This window comes from Gymnodraco acuticeps, unplaced genomic scaffold (genome assembly GCF_902827175.1).
Source record: "Gymnodraco acuticeps unplaced genomic scaffold, fGymAcu1.1, whole genome shotgun sequence".
Classification (NCBI taxonomy): domain Eukaryota; kingdom Metazoa; phylum Chordata; class Actinopteri; order Perciformes; family Bathydraconidae; genus Gymnodraco; species Gymnodraco acuticeps.
This window is the reverse complement of record NW_022990701.1, coordinates 258,404-282,146: the sequence shown is the minus strand read 5'-3', so window position 1 is coordinate 282,146 and position 23,743 is coordinate 258,404. Positions and strand designations below refer to the sequence as shown.

Here is a 23,743-nt window from a genome sequence, read left to right as displayed (position 1 = left end):
GGTGTCCGAGCTTGAAAATCGGCATTTGCGACCATATGCCTTGTGTCATCCCCTTTCTCCCCCCCCCCCCCCCCTTTCAACATTGTCCCTTAACCATAGTGTGAAAATGAAATGAAAGATCTCAGTTGTACTTTTGTATTTGCAATCACATTTGGAATTGCTTTGTCTGTATGATTGATATCTGTCAGTCATACCTGAATGATTGTATTTATTTCTGTATGTTTTACACAGGTCTCTTTTTAAATAGGGATGCTAATCTCAATGAGACTCCCAGTTTGAATAAGGGATTAGTTATTCACACAGGCTGTTTGCACATACTTTCACATACTGTATGTACACATGAACGCACTTCAATTTCACAACAAATCCCTCTCGAATTCCCTGCCAGCAGCCACAATCTTTATTAACTTCTCAGATATTTAAAATGAAACCCTTCTATGTTTCTGTTGCAGGTGATCCAACTGTGGTTTGAGGAGTTTGCTGTGGAAGACACCGAGCTCTGCACGTCCGACTTCATCACACTGCGAGACTCTCTGGGAATCATTGGTAAAATATCTAAGGGGGGTGATAGATAGATAGATAGATAGATAGATGGATAGATAGATGGATGGATGGATAGATAGATAGAGATAGATGGATAGATAGATGGATAGATATATAGATAGATGGAAAGATGGATGGATAGATAGATAGATAGATAGATAGATAGATAGATAGATAGATGGATGGATGGATAGATAGATAGATGGATAAATAGATGGATAGATAGTAGATTAGATAGATAGTAGAGTAGATAGATAGATAGATGGAGTGGGAGAGGGAGATAGATGATAGATGATTAGATAGAAGGCTGGATGGATGGATAGATAAGATTAGATAGATAGATAGCTCGATAGATGTATAAAATAGATGGATAGATAGATAGATAGATAGAAGGCTAGGGGTATCTGCTCCCTCGCTGGCTCGCTCGCTCGCTCGCTCGCTCGCTGCTCCCGCTGCTGGCTCGCTCGCTCGCTCGCTCGCTCGCTCGCTGGCTGCTGGCTGCTAGCTCGCTCGCTGGCTCCCTCGCTGGCTCGCTCGCTCGCTCGCTCGCTCGCTCGCTGGGTGGCGCTCGCTGCTCGCTCGCTCGCTCGCTGGCTCGCTCGCTCGTCGCTCGCTCGCTCGCTGCTGGCTCGCTCGCTCGCTCGCTCGCTCGCTCGCTGCTCGCTGGCTCGCTCGCTGGCTGGCTGCTGGCTCTCTCGCTGCTCGCTCGCTCGCTCGCTCGCTCGCTCGCTCGCTGGCTCGCTCGCTGCTCGCTCGCTCGCTCTCGCCGCTGCTCGCTCGCTGCTCGCTGGCTGGCTGCTCGCTGGCTGGCTCGCTGCTCGCTGGCTCGCTGGCTGGCTGGTGCTGGATGGATGGATGGATAGATGGATAGCTAGATAGCTAGATAGATAGATGGATAAACAGGAACACACCAGCTCTTCTGCATGCAGTGTCAGCTTAGATGTCATGCCCAGCATCATACCCACCCATGCATGGACAGACTCAGAAAGTGAGCCACAGAGTCCTCTGCCCCACTGCACAGTGCTCCTCCTACAACAACACACTGCTGTTTCTGCATCCAGACTGCAGAGCTTAAACCACTGCAGCACAAAACATCTTAGATTTTTGTTCAAATGACACACATTATTATCTCATATTGTCCATTTAGTCTCTCCTGGTATTCTGCAATAACACATTTTTACATTCATACATTTCTTTATTATACATTTATTCCTAAAAATCATGTTTTCACCTGTAAAATGCCACCTACCTCCTCTACATAGGAGCAACACATGCTAAATGAAAGAGACGCATATCATTTTTAGATCATAAAGTCCGAGTAATTGTCTTTTTGTGTCCGTTTATGGTAATTTGTTGTCTCAGTGTAGAAAATGTGTCTTTCGTTGTGGTACTTATTATTGTACTGCGTCTTTCTACATGACTTGTTTTGGTATTTGCAGGAAAATACTGTGGCTACACCAAACCAAAGCCGGTGGTGTCTCTTACAAACCACCTGACCGTGTTCTTCGACACCAATGACAGAAAAACAGACCAGGGATTCAAAGCTCATTACAAAGCTGTGGCTCCAGCGCTCGCACCAGGTAGGAACAAGAGGGGAAATCCATTTCAGCAAGAAAATGGCCTTGGATATGGCATGAGCTTATGATTGACCTAGAAAGTACATGTTATAGAAATGGATGCTGGATGAAAAGAGGGGTAATGAAAAAGGAGGTGGGTAGGTGGGGTATCCTTGAGGTGTATGTGGATCTGAAGTGCCTTCAATCCCCGCTGATAGAGATAGCCGGAGCTGGCGGTTACCTCCAAGGTGACCAGGGGGATCTGATGACCCCCGGCTTCCCAGAGCAGAACTACCCCAATGGAGCACTTTACCAGGTAAGAGACACAATACTGTCAAATCAAATGTGACAGCTACATGGTATCTGAGGAAGCTTTTATCTAAGGATGTCAGGTTGTAGTACAGCATGCTCAGTTTTCACTCATAGGGGTAAATCATATTACATTTGCTTGCTTCAGCAATAAATCTTTTCAGCTTCGGTATAACAAACATAGCGATCTGTAGGCGAGTGGATCTATAAATTCTTCTTATATTACTGAAATTACTCTGACATATACATTTCCAAATATTCCACCAGTTTCGGACATGACCAAAACCTGACTTGGATTATAAAAAACAATATTGTGTTTTTATTTAATCTTTTTAAAAAAATGACGTTTGTTAAGAAGAAGATGGACCTTTATTAATTGAATTAGTCTGATCACCGATGAAGTCAACAAACGCTGTCAAGATGTTTAAATCCTTAGCTATTGGATTTCACTTTGAGATGCTGATGTGAAATCTTTAAGTTTGTTTGAACAGCAAGGAAATAATTTTTAACACACTGTGTACAATATAGTTTATGTAGATAGAAGAAAGAAAAAAAAAACCTTTGTGAATCATGTGTTTAACTCAAGAATAATCTTCTTCTTTTGTGAAATTAGGTGAATATTCAGTTTCCACTCTGTCGTACACACACGCGTTTTTTTATACAGGTACATACAGTACACACTTTTTACATCATGCACATACATATACAAATACAAACAGTTATATGCACACATGCACATGCAGTTGAGAGGTCAGAGCGGAGGCAGCCAGTCTAGCCGGCGCCAGTGAGCAGTTGGGGGTTAGGTGCCTTGCTCAAGGGCACTTCGGCAGTGGCTCAGGAGGTGAACTGGCTCCTCTCCAGTATCAGTCCACACTCCGTATTTTTGGTCCGATCGGGACGTGAACCGGCGACCCTTCGGTCCAAAGTCCAATCCCCTACAGACTGAACCATATTGAACACATATTGAAGTTCATTGATCTGGTTAAATTTAAACGGCACAAATCATGCCAGACATAATCTACTTCCTAGGAAATTAAAAACATCGTTCGTAGACAGAGAGGGTTTGGTATAATTTGAGAGGAAATCTACATTTTAAACAACTCAAGGTCAGAACAACTCTGAGAAGTATGAGTTTAACAATCTGTGGGGTGATTTTATGGAATGGTTTGGAGCAGGAGTTAAAACAAAGCACACGCATAATTCAGTTTAAAAGGATGTACAGAAACACTTTTTTGGAAAAATATGAGAATGAAGAAAGGTGATTGAAGATGAAATGATTGTATGTATGTATAAATGTAGGAATAACTTGCATAATGATTTAAAGGACAATCATTGATCAAGTAAGGGGTGGGAATTAATAAGCATTTGCTTCCTCCTACTCCCTTTCGGACACATATGATTTATTATTATTATTAATATGAAGACTTTTTTTTCTTTTTTTTGTTGAATATACAAATATTACCATGAATGTGGATAAATACTGTATTATAACAATACGGTATTCTGTTTTTCACATTTGTTATTTGTTATTTTTTAATCTGTTCAAAATAAAGACTGAAAGAAATGAAAGAAAGAAACCACTGATAACCACCCTTGATAAGTCCTATTCAGGTTTCAAGCAGCTTTTACTTATTCACCTAATTTCACAAAAGAAGAAGATTATTCTTGAGTTGAACACATGAAAGTTTTTTTTGTCTTCCTTCTACATGAACCATATTGTACATCGTGTGTTAAAAATGATTTCCTTGCTGTTCAAAACAAACTTAAAGATTTCACATCAGCATCTCAAAGTGAAATCCAATAGCTAAGGATTTAAACATCTTGACAGCGTTTGTTGACTTCATCGGTGATCAGACTAATTCAATCAAAGTCCATTTCTATGTCAGGCTTTGCACGCTGGGGAGGGTCGATGAGTCTGTCGTTTAGCTACCGTGATGATTTCATCTTGCTTTGTTTTAGGTCACCACCTGGCCGAAACCAGAGCAGTGATTAAATTAGCTATGATGTATCAAAATGCAGCTAACCAGGATTAAAAACAGAAATGAGGGTGATCTATCTACAATTTGCAGGAAATTATGTGTGTTTATTCTTTATCTCTACGTCGATCAGTGGAAGATTACGGTGCCTGAAGGCGAGAGGGTTCGACTGACCTTTACCTCCTTTGACCTGGTCCCTGAGGTCTGTGGAGACTTTATTCAGGTCTACGACGGGCACGAGGCCGGCTCTTCCTTAATCAGTAAGCATGACATTATATATGTATCCAGTATGCAATGAGGATTACAAAAGCTTTGCATGAATGAGATTGACAGGGGTTTTAAAACAGGCCAGCTCTAAAAGTCTATGGAAATTGATAGATGCACTTTCCCCCTTTTTTCCACCAGTTACAATTTATTTTAATTTTATTCCTGTTTCAAGGATTTGCTGTATGTGCTGCACTGTTGTTTGTAAGTTTGTTGTGTTATACTGTATACCACAATATCTTCACAAATCAGCACACTATGTCAAAGCTGGGTTATTATAATGCAAAGGAATATGATAGGATTTCAGTTCAGACCTTCGTTCAACATTAGCAATGTCAACTTTGCGGGCCCATGAATAAAAGATGTGCTCAATTAAAAGTGTGAGACTTGTTAGAATGAGGTTCTGGGGTCTATTTTAAACTTAATGAATGAAAGTCTCTCTGTTGCATTAATTCATTGTCAATTATCTAACTTGAAATGTAGGGATGTGTTCTGTTTTTGCACAAGCCTCTGTGATTATCATTCTCTTTTCAACTCTTTAATACACATATAATCCATCAAAGGTAAATTATGTGGGGGGAGGATGCCGAAGCCAGTTGAGACCAGCGGCAACACAATGGTGCTCCGCTTCAAAACGGACAACAGTTTGACCTCTAAAGGATTCAGAGCGACGTTCACCAAGTCCAGCCTTCTACCTGTTTCTACCACCACAACCAAACCCTCAACCACCACCACACAAACACCTCCACCTTCCACAACTTCTGGTAAGCATTCACCCCAAAATTGTATGTTTACTTTTTCCTCAACGCTTAAAATAAACCACCCATATTTACTCATAATTCAATGATCAACCTACCCTTTCCTGCAAGTCTATATTTGGATTTGAGTTTAAATTAGGGCGGTTGAATTATACCGGTATAGATGATAATGGTCATATTAAAAAATAAATGTTGATATAGTTTTAAAGGGGCCCTATTATGTTTTTGGGGTTTTCCCATTCCAATAGTGTGTTATATTGTTGTTGTGTGCATGTCAATGGTCTGCAATGACCAAAATCCCAAAGTTCCCTCCAGGTGAAGTTGTTTACTTCCGGGACATAATGACATCACTACGTAACATTCGCTCTTATATTGGCTAGCACTACAACACATTGTATTGGATATGCTAAGGGTGGGGGGGACATCTCTAAGTAGTTGACCAATCACGACCGATCTGGTCAGCTAACCAATCAGAGCAGACTGGGCTCTGGTTTTAGACAGAGGGTGAAAAGAGGTGCTGCAGCACAGGCAGTATGAGAAAAATACAGACCTTTTTGAACATTAGAGCCTGTCATGTCACCAAAGAAGCACAAAATAAAATATTTCAACGTAAAAATGTGTCTAATAGGGCTCATTTAATTAGACAGATATGATCAAATAATCCTAAATGTGTACTCTCCACATTCCTACACTCATATTTTATTGTGGTATTCCTAATTGAAATATACAACAGCAGATATATTTAATTTTCTCATTAACAATTAACATCATCAATATAAATGTTGCTTAACCAACCTCTCAAATCAATTGTCAAAAACAGCTCTCATTATTTTTAGTTGACTTCCGAAATACTAATCCAAGCTTTACACAATGAACTATAATATAATTTCCTCTGTGCTCAGTTGATCTATGAGGGTTGTTTACGGGCCAACGAGAGCTTGTTGATACACCTTATATAACTGTCATGCCTCGACGTGCATTTTCCCCTGCAGCTCTAATCAAGCGACAGCTACCAAATAAAGACAAATGCACGTAGCTCTGTGCGAAGGAGTGGGGAGATCCCCCTGGGGTTTATTTATTCATCGCTGTATTTAAGCCATTGGCAGACAGACTGCTTCTCTCCAGTGACTAATTAAGGTACTACATAATGATCTTGTTAATGGGGTTAGTTTTGTATCAAAGCAAGCTGGTCCCCGTCACCTGTTAAACCGAGTGGGAATAATCACTCTTTAAGATGCTCGGACATAAAACACAGCTTTTGTTTTCTGTTATTTTGCAGGAGGTGATGGTCCAGTCATTATTAAGGGGCGCAAAGGAGAGATCCATTCCCCGGGTTATCCAAATGCATATCCTGCTCATCAAAAGATCTCCTGGAAGATATCTGTGCCCAAAGGATTCCTGGTAAAACTGCAGTTCACTGACATGGCCATCACAGGAGAGATTGGACAATGCAAGGAGGACAAACTGGTCATCACAGATAATTACAGCACATTAGGTGAGCCAGAACTTCATCTTTCATTCATTTACATCAACAATTAAGCTTTTTTTCTCTCTTGTTGTTCTTATCTTTTATAATGGTTTGTAAGTTGTACATCCTTATCTGTTTGTCTTTAGTTTACTGTTTTGACTCCCAAATCCAGCCCATATCATTTTAGACAACCGGTGCTCTATCGGCCAAATCTGTATCTTGTGAAGCCTGAATATCAGCCCCTGCAGAGTGAAAGCTATAAACTCCCCTTCTTCTACAATTATACTTCGACTGACAACAATTAAGCCTCTTCGAAAACGGAAAGTGACTTGAAATGTGACAATTGTGACGATCCACAGATAATCTAAACTACCAAACCTCAGATCCTTGACGCACCACTGCAATCTATACGCTCGTGTTGGATGGTCTTCCCTGACCACGCGTAGACATGACACATTGGCACATCCTTATATATAAGGCTATTCTTGGTGCTCTTCCCCCTTATCTAAGGATGTACATAAATAGAAAATGCACAGGATCTTATCGGCTTCGCTCCGAGAACTTTTTGGGAAAAGGGCGTTCAGTTACGCTGCCCCTCAAGCTTCGAACCTGCTTCAAACTGAGCTGAAACTCAGAGAGCTGGTCTCATTAGAAACACTCAAAGCAACTTTAACTGACCTTGAAGCAGGCCGCTGTGTCTGTAAATGGTTTGGCTAAATTTGGTGTCTGTGTTGTGTTGTGATTGTGTGTTTTTTAATTGTTTGTAACTGTAAAACTGTCTGAAACTGTGCTGTTACCATTCTTGGACCAGGACTCTCTTGAAAAAGAGATGTTTAATCTCAATGAGACCTATCCTGGTTAAATAAAGATAAAATAAATAAATAAAAAATAAATCTGCACGTAAATGTAGATAAATAAATGAAAAAACAGCTTACAAAATATAGAAAGTGTTTGTTCCATGCAGTTTATGTTAAAATGCACTGCTAAGAGTATTATTGTATTATGCTATATTATATTAGCAATACATATGAGAACTCTGACTTGTGTTTGTTGCACCTTGCTGGAATAACAGCTCGTGTTCAACAGTTTCTGCCCCCTGCTGTAAAACTGTTGATTATGATCTTTGCACCTCAGCCAACTATAAATTACCTCTCATTATTCACTTCACTCGCTGCAGTGATGCCGCTTTATCTGTTGCTGAGTAAAGCACTGAGGAACAATCAAAAAAGATACAAAAGGCGATAAGGAGGTTTGTGTTTATATGTGAACTGAAAAGATAAATGAACATCAACAAGGGGTCTGTTTTGAAAACCCGATCAGTTTAAAAAATGTGATCCAAAGATCCCTGAAAGCAAGACTATGTCATTTATGAGAATGGCACAATAATCCTTGGCTAATGTTATTCAAAACGTTTATTTAGCTGTAGAAATAACTGGCATCTTGCATTTGTACGGAAGAGGATTAGGGCCACATAAAAAAAAAATTTGTGAGGATTTGAAAAAAAAAATTTTTTTTTTTTGTTCTGAGATAAAAGTCAGAATTCTGACTTTAATCTCAGAATTCTGACTTTTTTCTCAGAACAAAAAAAAAACGTTTTTTTTGGGAGAAAAAAAGTCAGAATTCTGACTTTTATCTCAGAATTCTGACTTTTATCTCAGAACAAAAAAAAAATATTTTTTTTGGGAGAAAAAAAGTCAGAATTCTGACTTTTATCTCAGAATTCTGACTTTTTTCTCAGAACAAAAAAAAAATGTTTTTTTTGGGACAAAAAAAGTCAGAATTCTGACTTTAATCTCAGAATTCTGACTTTTTTCTCAGAACAAAAAAACATTTTTTTTTTTTGGGAGAAAAAAAGTCAGAATTCTGACTTTTATCTCAGAATTCTGACTTTTTTCTCAGAACAAAAAAAAAACGTTTTTTTTGGGAGAAAAAAAGTCAGAATTCTGACTTTTATCTCAGAGTTCTGATTTTTTTCTCAGAACAAAAAAAAATGTTTTTTTTGGGAGAAAAAAAATCAGAATTCTGACTTTTATCTCAGAATTCTGACTTTTTTCTCAGAACAAAAAAAAAATGTTTTTTTTGGGACAAAAAAAGTCAGAATTCTGACTTTAATCTCAGAATTCTGACTTTTTTCTCAGAACAAAAAAAAAACATTTTATTTGGGAGAAAAAAGTCAGAAATACCGGTAACTGTAGAACCAGCTTCACTGCGATTTACACATTGCAGATGGTTGTAAAATGACTTATTATGGTTTCCTCTTGGACCCCTCTGGCGCGCAGAAATGCACTCACGTCCTCCATTGTTGCCTACTGCAATGTGTAAATCGCAGTGTAGCTGGTTCTACAGTTACCGGTATTTCTGAGAAAAAAGTCAGAATTCTGAGATTAAAGTCAGAATTCTGAGATTAAAGTCAGAATTCTGATTTTTTTTCTCCCAAAAAAAAAATATTTTTTTGTTCTGAGAAAAAAATCAGAATTCTGACTATTTTCTCAGAACAAAAAAAAAATTTTTTTTTTTCAAATCCTCACAAAACATTTTTTTATGTGGCCCTAATCCTCTTCCGTACATTTGAATCAAGCTGTAAAGTGAATACAATTTGGAAGTGCATGTTTAGTCTTCTTTGGCCACATCAAAGTTAAAGGTGGGGTAGCTAATTCACTTCAGATACACTTTTTGCTATATTCCATGGAATGCTCTTAACATCCCGATAGCAATGAATATATTAAATGCTTTGACAATAAATACATAAAAACATTTAATCTGTGGAAGCCGTGGCGCTGTAAAAAGCACGACCAATCATTTGAGCCGGCCCGGCTAAAATAACTGGATGGCCTACCTGCCTGTCAGCCTTCCATCTGTGCACAAACTTATCTCGTGCCCTCATTGGTCATGTGCGCGTTCGTGTCTGTTGGAGGAGGGGCTCTGTAAGGAAGTAGCAGATTTCTTCCGGTTGTGTATTTTCAAATTCTAGCGCACTCGAACTGGTTTCTCCATTCTTACCTACCTTACCTTTAACTTTGTAAATAATGGTCCTATAAGTAAATTGGCGACAAATCAAGGCATGCTTTCGGACATTGATCCCTTGTTACTACCTGTCTAGCTATCACTGTTGTTCAGGGTGTTTCAGGTCATCGTCTTTAAACTTTAACCCTTTCACTGTGTGTTTTCAGTCCATGAAAGTTAACTTGAAAGACTTTGGTCGGCCTAAATATGTTTGGCCCCTCAGGTCAATTATTGTTCCCAAATACCAAAATGGCTACGGCAAAAATACCAACCTTGAGGCTTCAAAACGTAGTCCACAAACCAAGAGGTCACTTTATGGTGACAACGTCCACTTGTTCTCTACAGTCTATGATTTTATTTGCATTACATGTCTGTTAAAAAACAGTACTAGTTTGGGGTTGGGCTTCTTTTGTGTTCATACGCTCTTGGTAAGAACATTGTGTTCTGTATCTGATGAAGTCACACTCACAGAGAGTAAAGTCGACTTTATTTGTCAGTGTCCTTGTGTTCCCATCCATCAACAAGAAACACACCCGACCCACTTATCCTCACTAATATACGGGGCTTACAGTATTCACCACTCTAATCTCTTATCCGTCTTGGAACCATCACTTATATTGCTGACTCATTCTACATCCTCCATTTACCTCCATCTTTAACCTCCACCCTCCCTCAGGCACACACTGTGGCTACCTTCTCCCCCCCTTGGTGGTCAGTGCCAGTGACACAATATCTGTCAGCTTCACGTCGGACAGTCGCCTCACAGACCGAGGGTTCTCTGCGAAATGGGAAGCTGTGTATCCTGAGGATATTGCAGGTACCAAGGACTTACACACACATAGAGACACACTCACACCTGAGGCACACAGTGCTGAGGCAACACCTCGTTATGATCATAAAACCTCACACCTCTGTCACATATTTACCACCAGCATTGTGTAAGCAGTGTGAAGACTGTGAAAGCACAGGTCAGAGTACAGTGTGAAGCATTAAAAGCTAGATTAAAACCCCCTTTATCCTTTTCTTTATCATGATTATCAGCCTAATAATTAAAGATACCATGTTGTGCAGAGAGCGACAAGGTCTTGAATTATAAAGACTTTGCTCATACTTCAATATTTCCCTCAGAAATCTATTAAAGATAATCTCTTGAAAAAAACGAATGTAAACATTTCTTAAATATATTATAGCTATTGAGTACTTGAGTAAATGTTAGCAGTTAGCCTTCTCTTCACCACCCCACCATTAATGACAAGAAATGTCTCGACCGTATGTTTGATTACTTCTCTAATGCACTTTAAAATTGCATACATATAACAGCAACCACTACATTTGAATTTGAAATTAAATGTATGTGATAGGAATGTTGTAATTCAACAGAACGTGAAACATATGTGATGCAGAGAGAGTTTGCAGATATTGCTAGTTTTCAACTCTTGTCCCTGGTTAGGCTTTTAAATGTACGTTGTAATTAAAATATAGAGCATTCAGGATAATAAAATCATGCTACACTTTGAATGTAGAAATACAATAAAATAGACACAAGGAACACAACACAATGCCGAAATACAAAAGCATATTTCTTTGGTGATTTACAGTAAATGTGTTTAAAATTGGTCAAATCTGGTTTGCTTTGGGCCAAGATACAGAGGTGAACTTAAATCCGTAAAAAAGTAAATTAGCAGATGATGAATCTATAAAAATGCATAACCGCAGTGTCCAGAAGATGAATCCTAATCACTTTGACGACCCTGTGACTTCATCTAATACCAACGGGTTTAATACTGTTTCTTGAACTTCTGTTTTTATATTGTCACGCTGCAATTTGTTACTCAAAACTATTTCTGTCAATGTTTCAAGGAAGATACTGTAATTCATCTACATTTATCTCATTACAATCAAGCATTAATAATTCCCTCGTCTTTTTGCAGAGATCCAGGGCTGTGGCCTTTTTTCCAGAGCGCCAACAGGAGTTATTAAGTCCCAGAACTGGCCGATGAACTACAAAGCCAACGCAGAGTGCATGTGGAACATCGATGCACCTTTGAATAAAAGAATCACCCTGCATTTTACCCACTTTGACCTGGAAGCCAAAGATTTCATATCATCCAAATGCTATGATAACATAGTAGTGTTCGACATGAATAGAATGACTAACGCGCTCATTCAAACACATGGTACGTTTATTTGTAAAATCACAACGTCATCCCAAAACCATTTCTCCTTTTTATCACATTGGAATCAAAGTAATGCCAAGTCAAAAATGTATTCAACCAAATTAAATCCTTAGTAACAAAACTATTACTGTGTTAGCTCATATTCTCTTCTCCAGTGTATTGTATTATCTCTGTGTCACTTTATTTGTAATGAAAAATATACTTTCAATACATTTTAGGTCCATTTTGTGGGACTAAGCTGCCAGCAACTATCCTGACAAAAGGCACCAGGCTGGTGATCCGTTTCCATTCAGACTTGTTTATCGAGTCTAAAGGCTTCAGGGCCTACTGGACAATAGACCCCAGTTTGCCTGCTCCCACTGAGCCACCAGTACCAGCCAACCCCTGGGATGACATCGCCATAGGTAGAGTATCTATTTCAGCCTCATAAAGCTACAGTAATATTAACAGAGCCTTTTAGACTCTTTTACCGCATTGTTTTGGTTTCTGGTTGCTCTAATGATCAACCTCTTTACCAAACACAGCTGGCAGCTTTCATCTCAAAAGCTTTGATAAACTGATGTTACTATACTTACTCCGCACCAAACAGCAGACAGATAAAGTTAGCAACTAGCGAGTGAACATACTGTTCCTTAGCATTTAGCTGCAGGTCTGCATGGATATTTTGTCACCCACAATTGTATATTGAAGCAGGATATCAGACACAATAAAACACATTTAGTATGTCCCAAAAGATAGTACAGTATGTCAATTGTGGTATGAAAATAATATATCCGGATGTTCTCCTGCATCTGGTTGCACTTTGCAGTATCGAAGCCAGCATACCTTTCTGGTTATCCTGACCTATAGCCTTTGCACCGGAGATATATGAGCTAGAGGTCCAAAGTTCAAGGTCCAATGTTATGCTAACTGCTTGCAGCAGTACTTTCTCTGTAAAGCCAGCTGCAGCACATACTCAAATAAAAAATCAGCCATTGTTTTTCTGATCTTTAACCTTGCCCCCAAGTGGCCAAAACATCAAAGAAGGCCTCTTAAACATTGAGGGCTTATTTGGAGTCTGTGCAGCATAATCAAGCTAGTTCCAGCATCATTTCCTTTGTTATGTAAACCCTTTTACATTACATTTCATGGACTGAGCTACTAATTCATTAATTAACAACAATAGACTCATTATACAGAAAATAATAGTTAGTTGCAGCCCTTAATATTGCCAGATCTCAGGTATGATATTTTTCACATGTGCTAAATGTGAAATATTATATTTGATATCTATCATTTAACTTAAGGTTTGGATCCCCTGATCTCTCCAGTTATGTTATACTGTCTCTGGTCAGCAGAGCTATTTAGTCTCAATGACCAACATTTAGTTTCAACAGCTTCTTAGAAACTGCACAGAGACCTTCTTTATATTTATCTGATTTACACTTCCACCCATCTCCCCCTTGCTGTGCTCAGATGAGTAGTAAAACAAGGTGTTATCATGTGCTGAGAGCACAATGTGAAGTGTCCTGGTGCTTTACTTTTTCTTCTTGTAGGCTGTCAACCAATCCTCATTCTTCATGCAGCGTGAGCCCCAGGTGGCCCGGGCCATTTGCTGAAATAGAGTTGTATAGATGGTCTCTGCTCTGCTGCCTCTGGGTTTTATTTCCACACACACTCTTACTAGAGATTCCCTGCGTGTTCGGCAAATAAAGACACATAGACCAAGAGAGAGAAGGGGGAAATGTGGGTGATTTGAACAACTTGTCAACTCCTTTTACGACCAATGAGGGACAGTACTGTCAGCCTGGTGTGATTTGAAAAAGTATTTACACAAATAGGAACAGCTGTAGAGCAGAAGTGCCAGTGATTGGAAGCCACAGTACTATCTGTAAGCTGCAGATATGTTCTGCAGGCTTTGTTGATACACAATCAACACCACAAACAAATGAATACATGCACAGACAACCAGACAAAGGATAGATTACAATGTTGTATTTCCTATTTCCTAGAGTGGAGTAGATGTGGGATACCAGCCACCCCTCCTTCTGTTACGTCTCGCATTGTGAACGGAGAGCCCGCCACGCCTCACTCCTGGCCCTGGCAAGTGTCCATGCAGGTAAAAGTCTGACGTAATAAAAGCAGAGATCTTGCATCAAGATTCATTAATTTACAGCATGTAATATCAGTGAATACAAAAGGGCACGTTCTAGTACAGCAGGGTTATATTGATAATTTATAATTAGGTATGGCATTTTTCCATACCTCCTCCTTTCTTTATCTCTCATTAATAATTGACTGATTGCACTGATATGTGTTTCCAAATCTGACATTATTACATTGTGAGTTTGCAAATGTTTTTGTTTTTTTCAGGTCTGGCCGGCCAGTCGCCCAGAACCCACTTTCTTCCACACCTGTGGTGGTACTCTGATTCATAAGAACTGGGTCATGACAGCAGCCCACTGCTTCATAAAGTAAATGTTCACTTTAATCTATATCACATGAACAATATGTTTACAAGAATGTTAAAGCTGAAGCTCCCATTTAATTGCTTTTCTGTAAAGTCTTTCTCAAACTTCCAGGCTTTTCTAATTGCAGAAGGGAGTTGCAGTTGTCTCTGCTTTTACCTCAGGCTTCAAGTGCAAAAGCAATGCTTGTTAGAGATGCCTCAATGCCTTGGCTAATGATCTACTGTAGAGATACTGGTGCAGTAAGGTGCCTTTAGGGACTATATATATAGATTCTGGCTGTGAGCAAGGATGAATGCAAGGTTACGAACGTAAATTAGTGTCGAAGAAAGTGAAATGGGGAGATATATTATGCGTTTTGCGATTTTAACTTTCCTGTATTGTGTTATAAGTGTGTGTAAATGTTCTGACATGGCTTAAATACCCAAATCTTTCTCGCACAATCTCCCCCCAGGCCTGAAATGCCTCCATTGGACTCCTTTGTTTACTTCCGTAACATCGTGACATCACCAGTTCCATACAAATACATTTAATTTCAAATCATATGATACTGTTAATTTTGTATGCAATTATTTAAGTTTCCTGTGAAGCATTTGTTGGTCCATAGACATGTATCTCAAGCTGTGTTTTATTATAATCTGTCAGGTATTGCCATTGATTAATCTTCTGATTTCCTCCCCAGCTATGCGGATGAGCTGCAGCGCTGGAACATGTGCCTTGGAAAACACAACCTGACCTTCACAGAGCCGAGTCAGCGCTGCTTTAATGTGACTGGTATCTATCGCCACGAGGGCTTCAAGTATCCCACAGTGCCTACGGTGGAGTTTGACATTGCCCTGGTCAGGTTGGATGGAGATGTGACCCCCAGTAATGAGATCTCCTTCGCCTGCCTTCCCTCCGTGGAGGAGGTCCTGCCTGCAACCAAGAAGTGCTTCGCCACCGGCTGGGGAGATGAGACCGGTGCTGTTCCTGCTTGTTAACTCTTGATTTATTTACTTAATTTATACAATAACACACAACCTGAGGGGCAATGATTGAATGTACCTAAGGACATTTACATAATTAATGTCTGTACTTTTACTGCCCTACATTTTGGAAGCCAATAATAATAATAATTCACCACATTTATATGACAACAAAACCTAGAGGTCACTTTATCGATTATCGATACAATATATAACAAACTAATAGGTTATGATGGTTTATTATGGATGGAGATAAAACTATTAATCCTGTGGTGAAATTCGGCAGATAAAAATAGCTATATTTGATATAACCCCCATGCTGTTCCTTATGCCTTGAATGCTTGACATAGAAAATGTACCAGCAGTATACATACCACCTTTGCCAGTGATAATACAATAGCGTAATCTTTTCTGTTAATGCTACGTAATGATTACTATTGATTTGTTTAACTTAAAGTATGTTTTGATGCTGACACTTTTGAACTTTTAAGAAAATAATTAAGATTTTAAATGCAGGACTTTTAGTTTTGAGAAATGATTGTTGCATTGTAGTTTTGCTACTTTGGTACTGTTCAGGAGCCAACCCTCTTAAGTTAAAACATAATAGCTGCATAGTTTGCATGCCCTCTGCTGGACCTAATGTGCAAATACCTCTCGTGTGTCCTTAGTGTTTCATGTTTTCTTTTGTAACAATCTAAATGGTTTTGTGTGATATTCAGGTGATTCAATGAATGCTAAAGTTGCTGAGGCTCTTAACCAGGTGGCCCTGCCTGTTGTGCCGTATGATACCTGCAAGAGGATGGACTACTGGTGGTTCCAGGTCAAGACCTCCATGATCTGCTGCGGGTACACCCTGCCTGATGAGCTCCAGTCTGTCTGTCAGGTAACACAAATCCTACAAGAGATCAGCACTAATATATGATATAATAATACTTTTTATATAGCACCTTTCAAAACTACTGTAACAAATTGCTTTACAAACATGGACAAAGTTAGGATAGCAGGAGAGCACTCAATTACAAAAGCACTGTCAACCAGTAAAAATAACATAAAGAAACTCAAAGTAAAGTTTATTTATATAGCACATTTTAGAAACAAGGCAAGTTATTTACAACATAAAATCATAAAGACAAGAAAAAAGAAATAAAATATAAAAAGACAACTAGATACATTTAAAAAGAGAATCAGAGAATACAAATAAATAAACCAAATAGAATAGGACAGGTTTAAAACACAAGAATAACAGGATTTACATAATTCTGATCCTCAATGAGATGACAGTTCTTGCACACATGATATTTAACAAAAAGCTTAAGGATGTTGATTTGTGACTTTGACAGGGAGATTCTGGAGGTCCTCTGGTGTGTCAGGACTACGCCGGTGCTCCCTGGGAAGTTCATGGTATCACCAGCTTTGGCCCTATTGGATGTATAATGAATAAGAAGCCCTCCGTGTTCACCCGCTCCTCTGCATACATCCCCTGGATCCAAAATGTCATCCGCAGAGACCTATACAATCAGCACAGTAAGGATCCAGCTGACCAACTTTCATCACAAACTTAACATGGTACAAAGGCACATTTTATTACTGAGTTTCACCTTCTGTCCTCCCCATGTAGCATCTGGCTGTGGAGGACCAAAAGACCTGATTGGCACCGACGGCACCGTGTCCTCGATGGGTTTCCCTGGCAACTACGACAACAAAGCACGCTGCGAGTGGACCATCCAGGTGCCCGAAGGCCAACTGGTCCACCTGCATTTCAGCAACTTCTCCCTGGAGGAGAGTCAGCTGTGCCTGAATGACAAAGTCAGCATCAGAGACGGAGTAGGAAGTCTGGGTAAGTAAATATGTTTTCTCCACAGGTGATGGGACTGAGTCATTCATTGATGGGATTCCTTTGCTTTATGTTACACAGCAGTCAATGGGTTTTAAAGTTATTTATTTTGCGTTTTTATTTGAAATGAATGTAGTATTATAGTTACATTACATGTCACTTGTTAGACGCTTTTATCCAAAGCGACTTACATACATTCAGCATGCAAACATTCAAAAGGAGCAATTTGGGGGGGGGAAGTGTCTTGCCCAGGGACACAACGAAATGTTGGCTGCAGTAGGACTCGAACTTGCTATCATCTGATTCGAGGATCAGCGCACTAACTCACTCAGCCACACCCTCCCTCCAGTTGCACTGATAAATGTATTTATATTTTACAGATCAGTACTCTGATCTGTTTTATAATTGATAGTGTCATACTCTAATATACTAGACACAAAGTGATGTGTTTGGGGTTTGTTAATTGTTATGCATGTACATGCCCAAGGACTGCACATGGAAATGAACTATTAGCTCAAATATGGCATATATAATCTCTACTCTTTTTGAGATGAATGTATGCATAGGCTTTGTTCAATAAAAGACATCTCAACAACAAATATCACGAGAGGAAAAGTTCGAGATACACCAAATGTAGTGACGTTGGTGGCATCCTTATTGGACTCTGAATGTCTCTACAAAATGTTACAACAACTCATCAGATAGAGATACTTTAGTCTGGATCAATGTGGTGGATCTATGGACGTTGTGACCCATGGAGCAATGCTGCCAAAATTGCAAAAACTTGTAGCAACAAGATGTCTTTGCCATTTGAGTAAATCTACATGTATGACGTTTTTTTTTGAAGGAAAAGCGTAAAGAACCATTGGTTGGTCTTGAACCTGTGAATCAAGGCTGCCTTTCGTCTTTCAATCCTCCCAATATCTAATATACTGAAGAAAGAACATGAAAAATGGCTTAAAGGGTTGAAATAAATGAATGCATTGGCGTCCCAGTTCTCTTTTTTTCCCCTAACGTTTGCCTTCACCTCTCTGGAATAGGTGTATGTTTCCCTTCATATTTTAGTAGTGCTGTATAAATGTAAAAGTGCATGTATATCTTAAAAAGGGACATATGATTGGAGAAAGAAGCAATAGGTTAGCAATAAAGATGGAGATATGTTTCAATTATACTTAAGCTGTTAGGACCGAGGCTCCTTAGAAAAGTCATTCAAACACTTCTACATGTTCATTTCTCCTCAGGCACACACTGCAGTCATGTTCCCCCGACAGACCTGGTGAGTGATGGAAACAAGCTTCACATCAGCTTCTCCTCCAACGACAAGGTGGTGGACACCGGCTTCACGGCCACCTGGAGGGGAGTTTCCCCCACGGCGGGTAAGACGGGAAGGAAGTGCAGCTGACAAGACGCTGAGGGAATAACCTCCAGACAAAACTAATGCATCCCATCTCCTCTCCTTTATTCTCTCCCACACAGCTCCTTGTGGAGGCAGCTTCAACACGGCTCAGGGTGAAATCACCTCTCCTAACTGGCCTAATGACTACCAAGCCCAGTCTGTGTGCACGTGGCGTATCACCATTCCTGCAGCAAAAAGTATCCATATTGGCTTCACACACTTTGAGCTTCAAGCTGCAAACATCTTAGGAAACTGTGTGGACTACGTGGAGGTCTTCAACGGAGAAACCATGGCCTCATTAGGTTGGTTACTGCACTCCAAACTCTCTTTTGTCAATTTAATATCAGTATCAATGCCTGCTTAATGGGGAAAAAGCTCTCAATGTCTTGTATATTCTGCAGGTCGATTCTGTGGCTTTGCCCCTCCATCGACCCTCGCCATACCGGGAGGATCAGTCGTCATTCGTTTCCTTAGTAACGGAGCGGATCATCAGAAAGGTTTTCGTGGTTACTGGACCAATGATGCCGGTGTTATCCCGACTTTACCTCCTACACCTCCTAACCCATGGGACAACATCACTATCAGTGAGTGTGGACTCCCAGCAGCCCTGTCTCTGATGGCTGCTGTGATGTCATGTGGTGGATCAGAGTTTAAAAAATGCAGCTTAGTGAATAATAAAATCAACATATTGAACACTGGATCATCTCATTTCTGATTTTAAAGTTTTAACCGGGTCTGATGCTGACTTCACCTAAATACATGTTGAATACATCATAAAAGATTATATCTTATTTATAGATAATTTAATTATATATGTTCTCCTCCCAGCCTGGCCAGTAGAATGTGGAAACCCAGCAGTGAAACCCAAATCAGCCGCCATGAGGGTGGTAAATGGGGTGGAGGCGACCCCCCACTCCTGGCCCTGGCAAGTCTCCATGCAGGTAATGTTGACATCTCCTGATTCTCGTTGTGCCTGACTAACAGTCATTGAGAAGAGCTTTTCATTTGAAAAAAGTGTATTTCTCTTCCCCAGGCTTCACCAATGTCCCTCATACCTTACATGCACGGCTGCGGAGGTTCTTTGATTCATGAAGATTGGATCCTGACTGCTGCTCACTGTTTCATGTTGTAAGATGAAACTACAGAATCACCTACAGTACATTTTAATAGTGCAACCATAATCATTGCTAACATGCTCAACATAGATGTATATATTTTCAGCTAATTGTTAAGCTTTCTGTCCGACAACAATGCTTCAATCTTATTTTTAGGCTTGGAAAAAAATGATTCTGTCCTCATTTAGTGTAGTGATGGGAATTATGGCTCTTTGAAGGGAGCCGGGACTTATGGCTCCGTTCCTTTCCGAGAGCTGTTCAAAAGAGCTGTTTTTTTTAAGGGGGCGGGGTTAAGGGGTTTATCTGCGAAATAATCACCAGGATAATGATTGACTGTATTGCCAGACATTTTCTTTTACTACAACTTGCTACATCTCTCAGCCAGCCAAACTACTACTCAAGCAGCATGCGTTAATGCCATCATCTACGGCACATGTGCATTCAGGAAAGCAAGTTCCTTTAAAGGCGAGTGGATTTATGGCAGGCAGTGAACCAACGATAAAAAGAACGGCTCTCACCAAGTAGGACTCGGTTCCCTTCGTTCGTACCAAAGAGCCGTTCAAAAGAATCGGATCGTTCGCGACCGACACATCACTAATTTAGTGCTTGAGCTTTGAAAACCTACTCAGCACCAACTGTTAAACAGATAAAGCTTGTGACTAGCTGGCGGACAAAGAATTTAAAGAGTCAGATATTTCCTACAGAAGTTGGGGGAGACCAGATCTGAGAGTCCAAATAAAATATATTTGCTCCTTTACTCTTAGATGTGTTAATAATCTGTTGGATCCCAACTTCACACAAACACCACTAATGCGATGTCAGTGTGTTCACAACAGCTCTAAAAAAAAACGTTTCTAATGTTAACTTACCCACCAGCCATTGTGTAAAGTAACTAGGAACCTATACTCAGGCAGGTACCTAAGTGCACATTTGAGGTACTTGTACATTACTTAAGCACCTTTCTTTACTACATTACTTCAAACTTGAACTTAACTTGACATAAGTAACTTAACATGTAAGTCAATTTTGCTTGATAAAGTTAGTATAGTTATAACATTTGACTTGAAAGTGAATATTTGTACAGTCTTGTATAAGTGTGTTTACTTAATTAAAGATCTAAATACGTCGTCCACCTCTGCCTACCAGCAAAGTGAAAAATAAACCAAGTTCTAAATTTCACTTTGAATTTTCCACCTGCTTCCCAGCCCACTGACCAACCCCTCGTACTGGCGCATGTGTTTGGGGAAGCACCACATGAACTCCTCCATGGACGTCCCCTCAGCAGAGGAATGCTTTAAGGTGGACGGTATCATCCGCCACGAGGGGTTCGTGTACGAGCAGGATCGCACCGACATCTCCAACGACATCGCCCTGGTGCATTTGGCCACGGCTGTGAACATGACGAAGGAGATCAGCCCAGTCTGTCTGCCCAAACCCGGGGCTGTGATGCCCGCTGGGACGCCCTGCTATGTGACCGGCTGGGGCGACGAGAAAGGTACAAAGTGATGATTTAGGTGGCGTTTTTTATCCAAAACAATGACTGCAATCAACCATGAGCATACACAATCAGAACAGCAAGAATAATGAAAGTACACAAGCTTCAAACCTTTTAAAGTTTTTATTTTAATGGCCAATGTGCTTTGTTGTAGAAACCCAACCCACTGTCTATAATTGAGGAGTGATATAAGCACAACAATAAGCTAGATTTTGGCATCTGGCAGCAGTGATGGTCTTATTTACTACTATCTACTGAGACATTGGTTTGATTACTGAAGAAATAGATAATTGGGTGTTTTTGTAAATGTGATCATCTTTGTTCATACCCTCTAAACAGGGGTGTCAAACTCAATTTCATCGCGGGCCACATTCGCATAAAGGTTGCACTCAAAGGGCCGGTTTTAACTATATAAATATATAATATATATATCAAATAATGTATTATATTACATTATTGCCTCTGAATTGGATTAATATCGGATATGAAAATAACTTTGTAATTAACTATGTCTGAAAGCAGAAGTCCAGGGCAAATAATTGCAAGTCTCTTCAGTGTACCCATGTCACAAAACGAGATGCATTGTGGGACATGTAGTTTATGGGCAACCTGCTTCTGTAAAGTGGCATGTAACCGTGTAATAAACGTATTATATTCTTTGCAAGCTCTTGCGGGGCCACGTAAAATGAAGTCGCGGGCCGGATTTGGCCCCCGGGCCTTGAGTTTGAGACCCCTGCTCTACAACAACATATTGTCCATGTTGAAATTGTATTAAGTTGTATATTCTGTATACAACATCTGCTGCACATCTGTCCGTCCATGTTAGAGGGATCCCTCCTCAGATGCTGTCCCTGAGTTTTTCTTCCTTTTTTCCAACCGATTATTGAAGGATTTCTTATTGGGAGTTTTTCCTTAGTCTAAGGACAGAGCTTGTTGTATGTTGTACAGTTTCTAAAGCCACCTGAGACAGATGTATATTTATGATAGTGGGAAATGTAAACAATTCGATTGATTAATTAACAAACGTTGACTGTTCACTTCACTCTCTCAGGTAACATGTTCCCCAAAGTGTCCGACAAGCTGAATCAGGCAGCCCTTCCTATTGTGGACTTCCAGACCTGCAGTAAACCTGCTTACTGGTGGGACTCCCTCAGACCCTCCATGATCTGCGCTGGCTACGAATCCCCAGATGAGCTCAAGTCAGCCTGCCAGGTGAGAAGATACTTTCAGGGAAAAACTGTCTAAAATAAAACACTGAGCTTTTCTCACACGTTATATGAATGTCCTGGCCTGGTCCTGGTTGGGTCGTCTGTTATGTAACGCCCTTTAAACTGTTTTGTTTTTGGTCAGTCAGCCTTGATCGTAAATGTCTGCCTGGTATTCAGCCGTGATTGGACATTATTTGTTTGCTATAATGAGCGAATGTGCACGTAGGGACATGGAAAAAGCCGTCAGCACAGAACTGACGGCTTTTTCATTTAAAAAGAGCTTTATAAAACACAACACTGACATTTGCCTCCCTGAAGAAAACTCTGTCCTATTTTTGATAAAGTTTAACTTTTACCACTTCCAGGGCACAGATGATTTATAGAAGCTGTCAAAACCAAATGTTCAGCAATGCATCTTCTCAACAGTGCAGTTAATCTTGAGTGACTTACCTGTCCGGCTCTCCCATAGGGTGACTCTGGAGGTCCTTTCGCCTGCTCAGGCTCTGGAACGACACCCTGGGAGGTGCATGGCATCGTCAGCTTCGGACCTCAGGGCTGCATCAAGGACAAAAAGCCCTCAGTGTTCACCCGCGTGTCTGCCTTCAACGACTGGATCGACACCAACATCAAGAAGTTTATACATGAGAGTGGCAAAACCTACTAAAGCTCATATCTTGAAATAAAGATTTTGACAGTGATTGTTGCTCATATCTGTTTTAAAGTCATTGTTGTCTTTATTGAGGGTTAACCATTAAGTGTTGCTTTCTGCTAAAGTATGATGACTCATACAGTTAATCTACAAGGCATCTTTTCTGGCAGTAAGAAAAGGTTTTAAAACTTTATTTAACATTTATCTCAATGTTAGATCTATTATGTTAATTGTATAATATGATACTGGCTTACATTTTCTCAAAAATAATTTTATAATAATTACGATAATGATAGTTAATAACAATGCAACGGTAAATTATTGTTGAATCATTTTTGATGTGCAAATTATAAGTAATATTTACGAAACAAATACATCTATGGTAACCATTGCATAATGTTGTATTCTTAAGACTATTTAAAACAATACAAACATATTTTTGTATTAATTATTCTTATTATGTTATGCTGCCACAGTTTGACATCAGCTTGACTTTATTTCTCCCTGAGGCCGTCCCCTCAGTTCTTACAAGCTCCCTCCTCTTTTCTTCCCTCACTTTCAGGCAGAGGAATCCTGAAGG

General features: G+C 39.9%; 1 protein-coding gene across 1 annotated transcript; it reads left to right on the top strand.

Annotated features, from left to right (window-relative positions):
* Positions 1-4,352: 4,352 nt before the first annotated feature.
* On the top strand, positions 4,353-23,219 carry zgc:154142 (uncharacterized protein LOC555481 homolog). Its single transcript, XM_034231478.1, has 20 exons — positions 4,353-4,644; positions 5,212-5,412; positions 6,686-6,901; positions 10,554-10,694; positions 11,809-12,054; positions 12,273-12,458; positions 14,046-14,152; positions 14,407-14,507; positions 15,184-15,461; positions 16,186-16,349; positions 16,807-16,990; positions 17,085-17,303; positions 18,542-18,676; positions 18,777-18,998; positions 19,098-19,280; positions 19,525-19,637; positions 19,730-19,824; positions 21,017-21,306; positions 22,358-22,518; positions 22,984-23,219. The coding sequence occupies exons 1-20, from the start codon at positions 4,422-4,424 to the stop codon at positions 23,176-23,178; spliced, it is 3,660 nt and encodes a 1,219-aa protein (XP_034087369.1). The 5' UTR covers positions 4,353-4,421; the 3' UTR covers positions 23,179-23,219.
* The last annotated feature ends 524 nt before the right edge of the window (positions 23,220-23,743 follow it).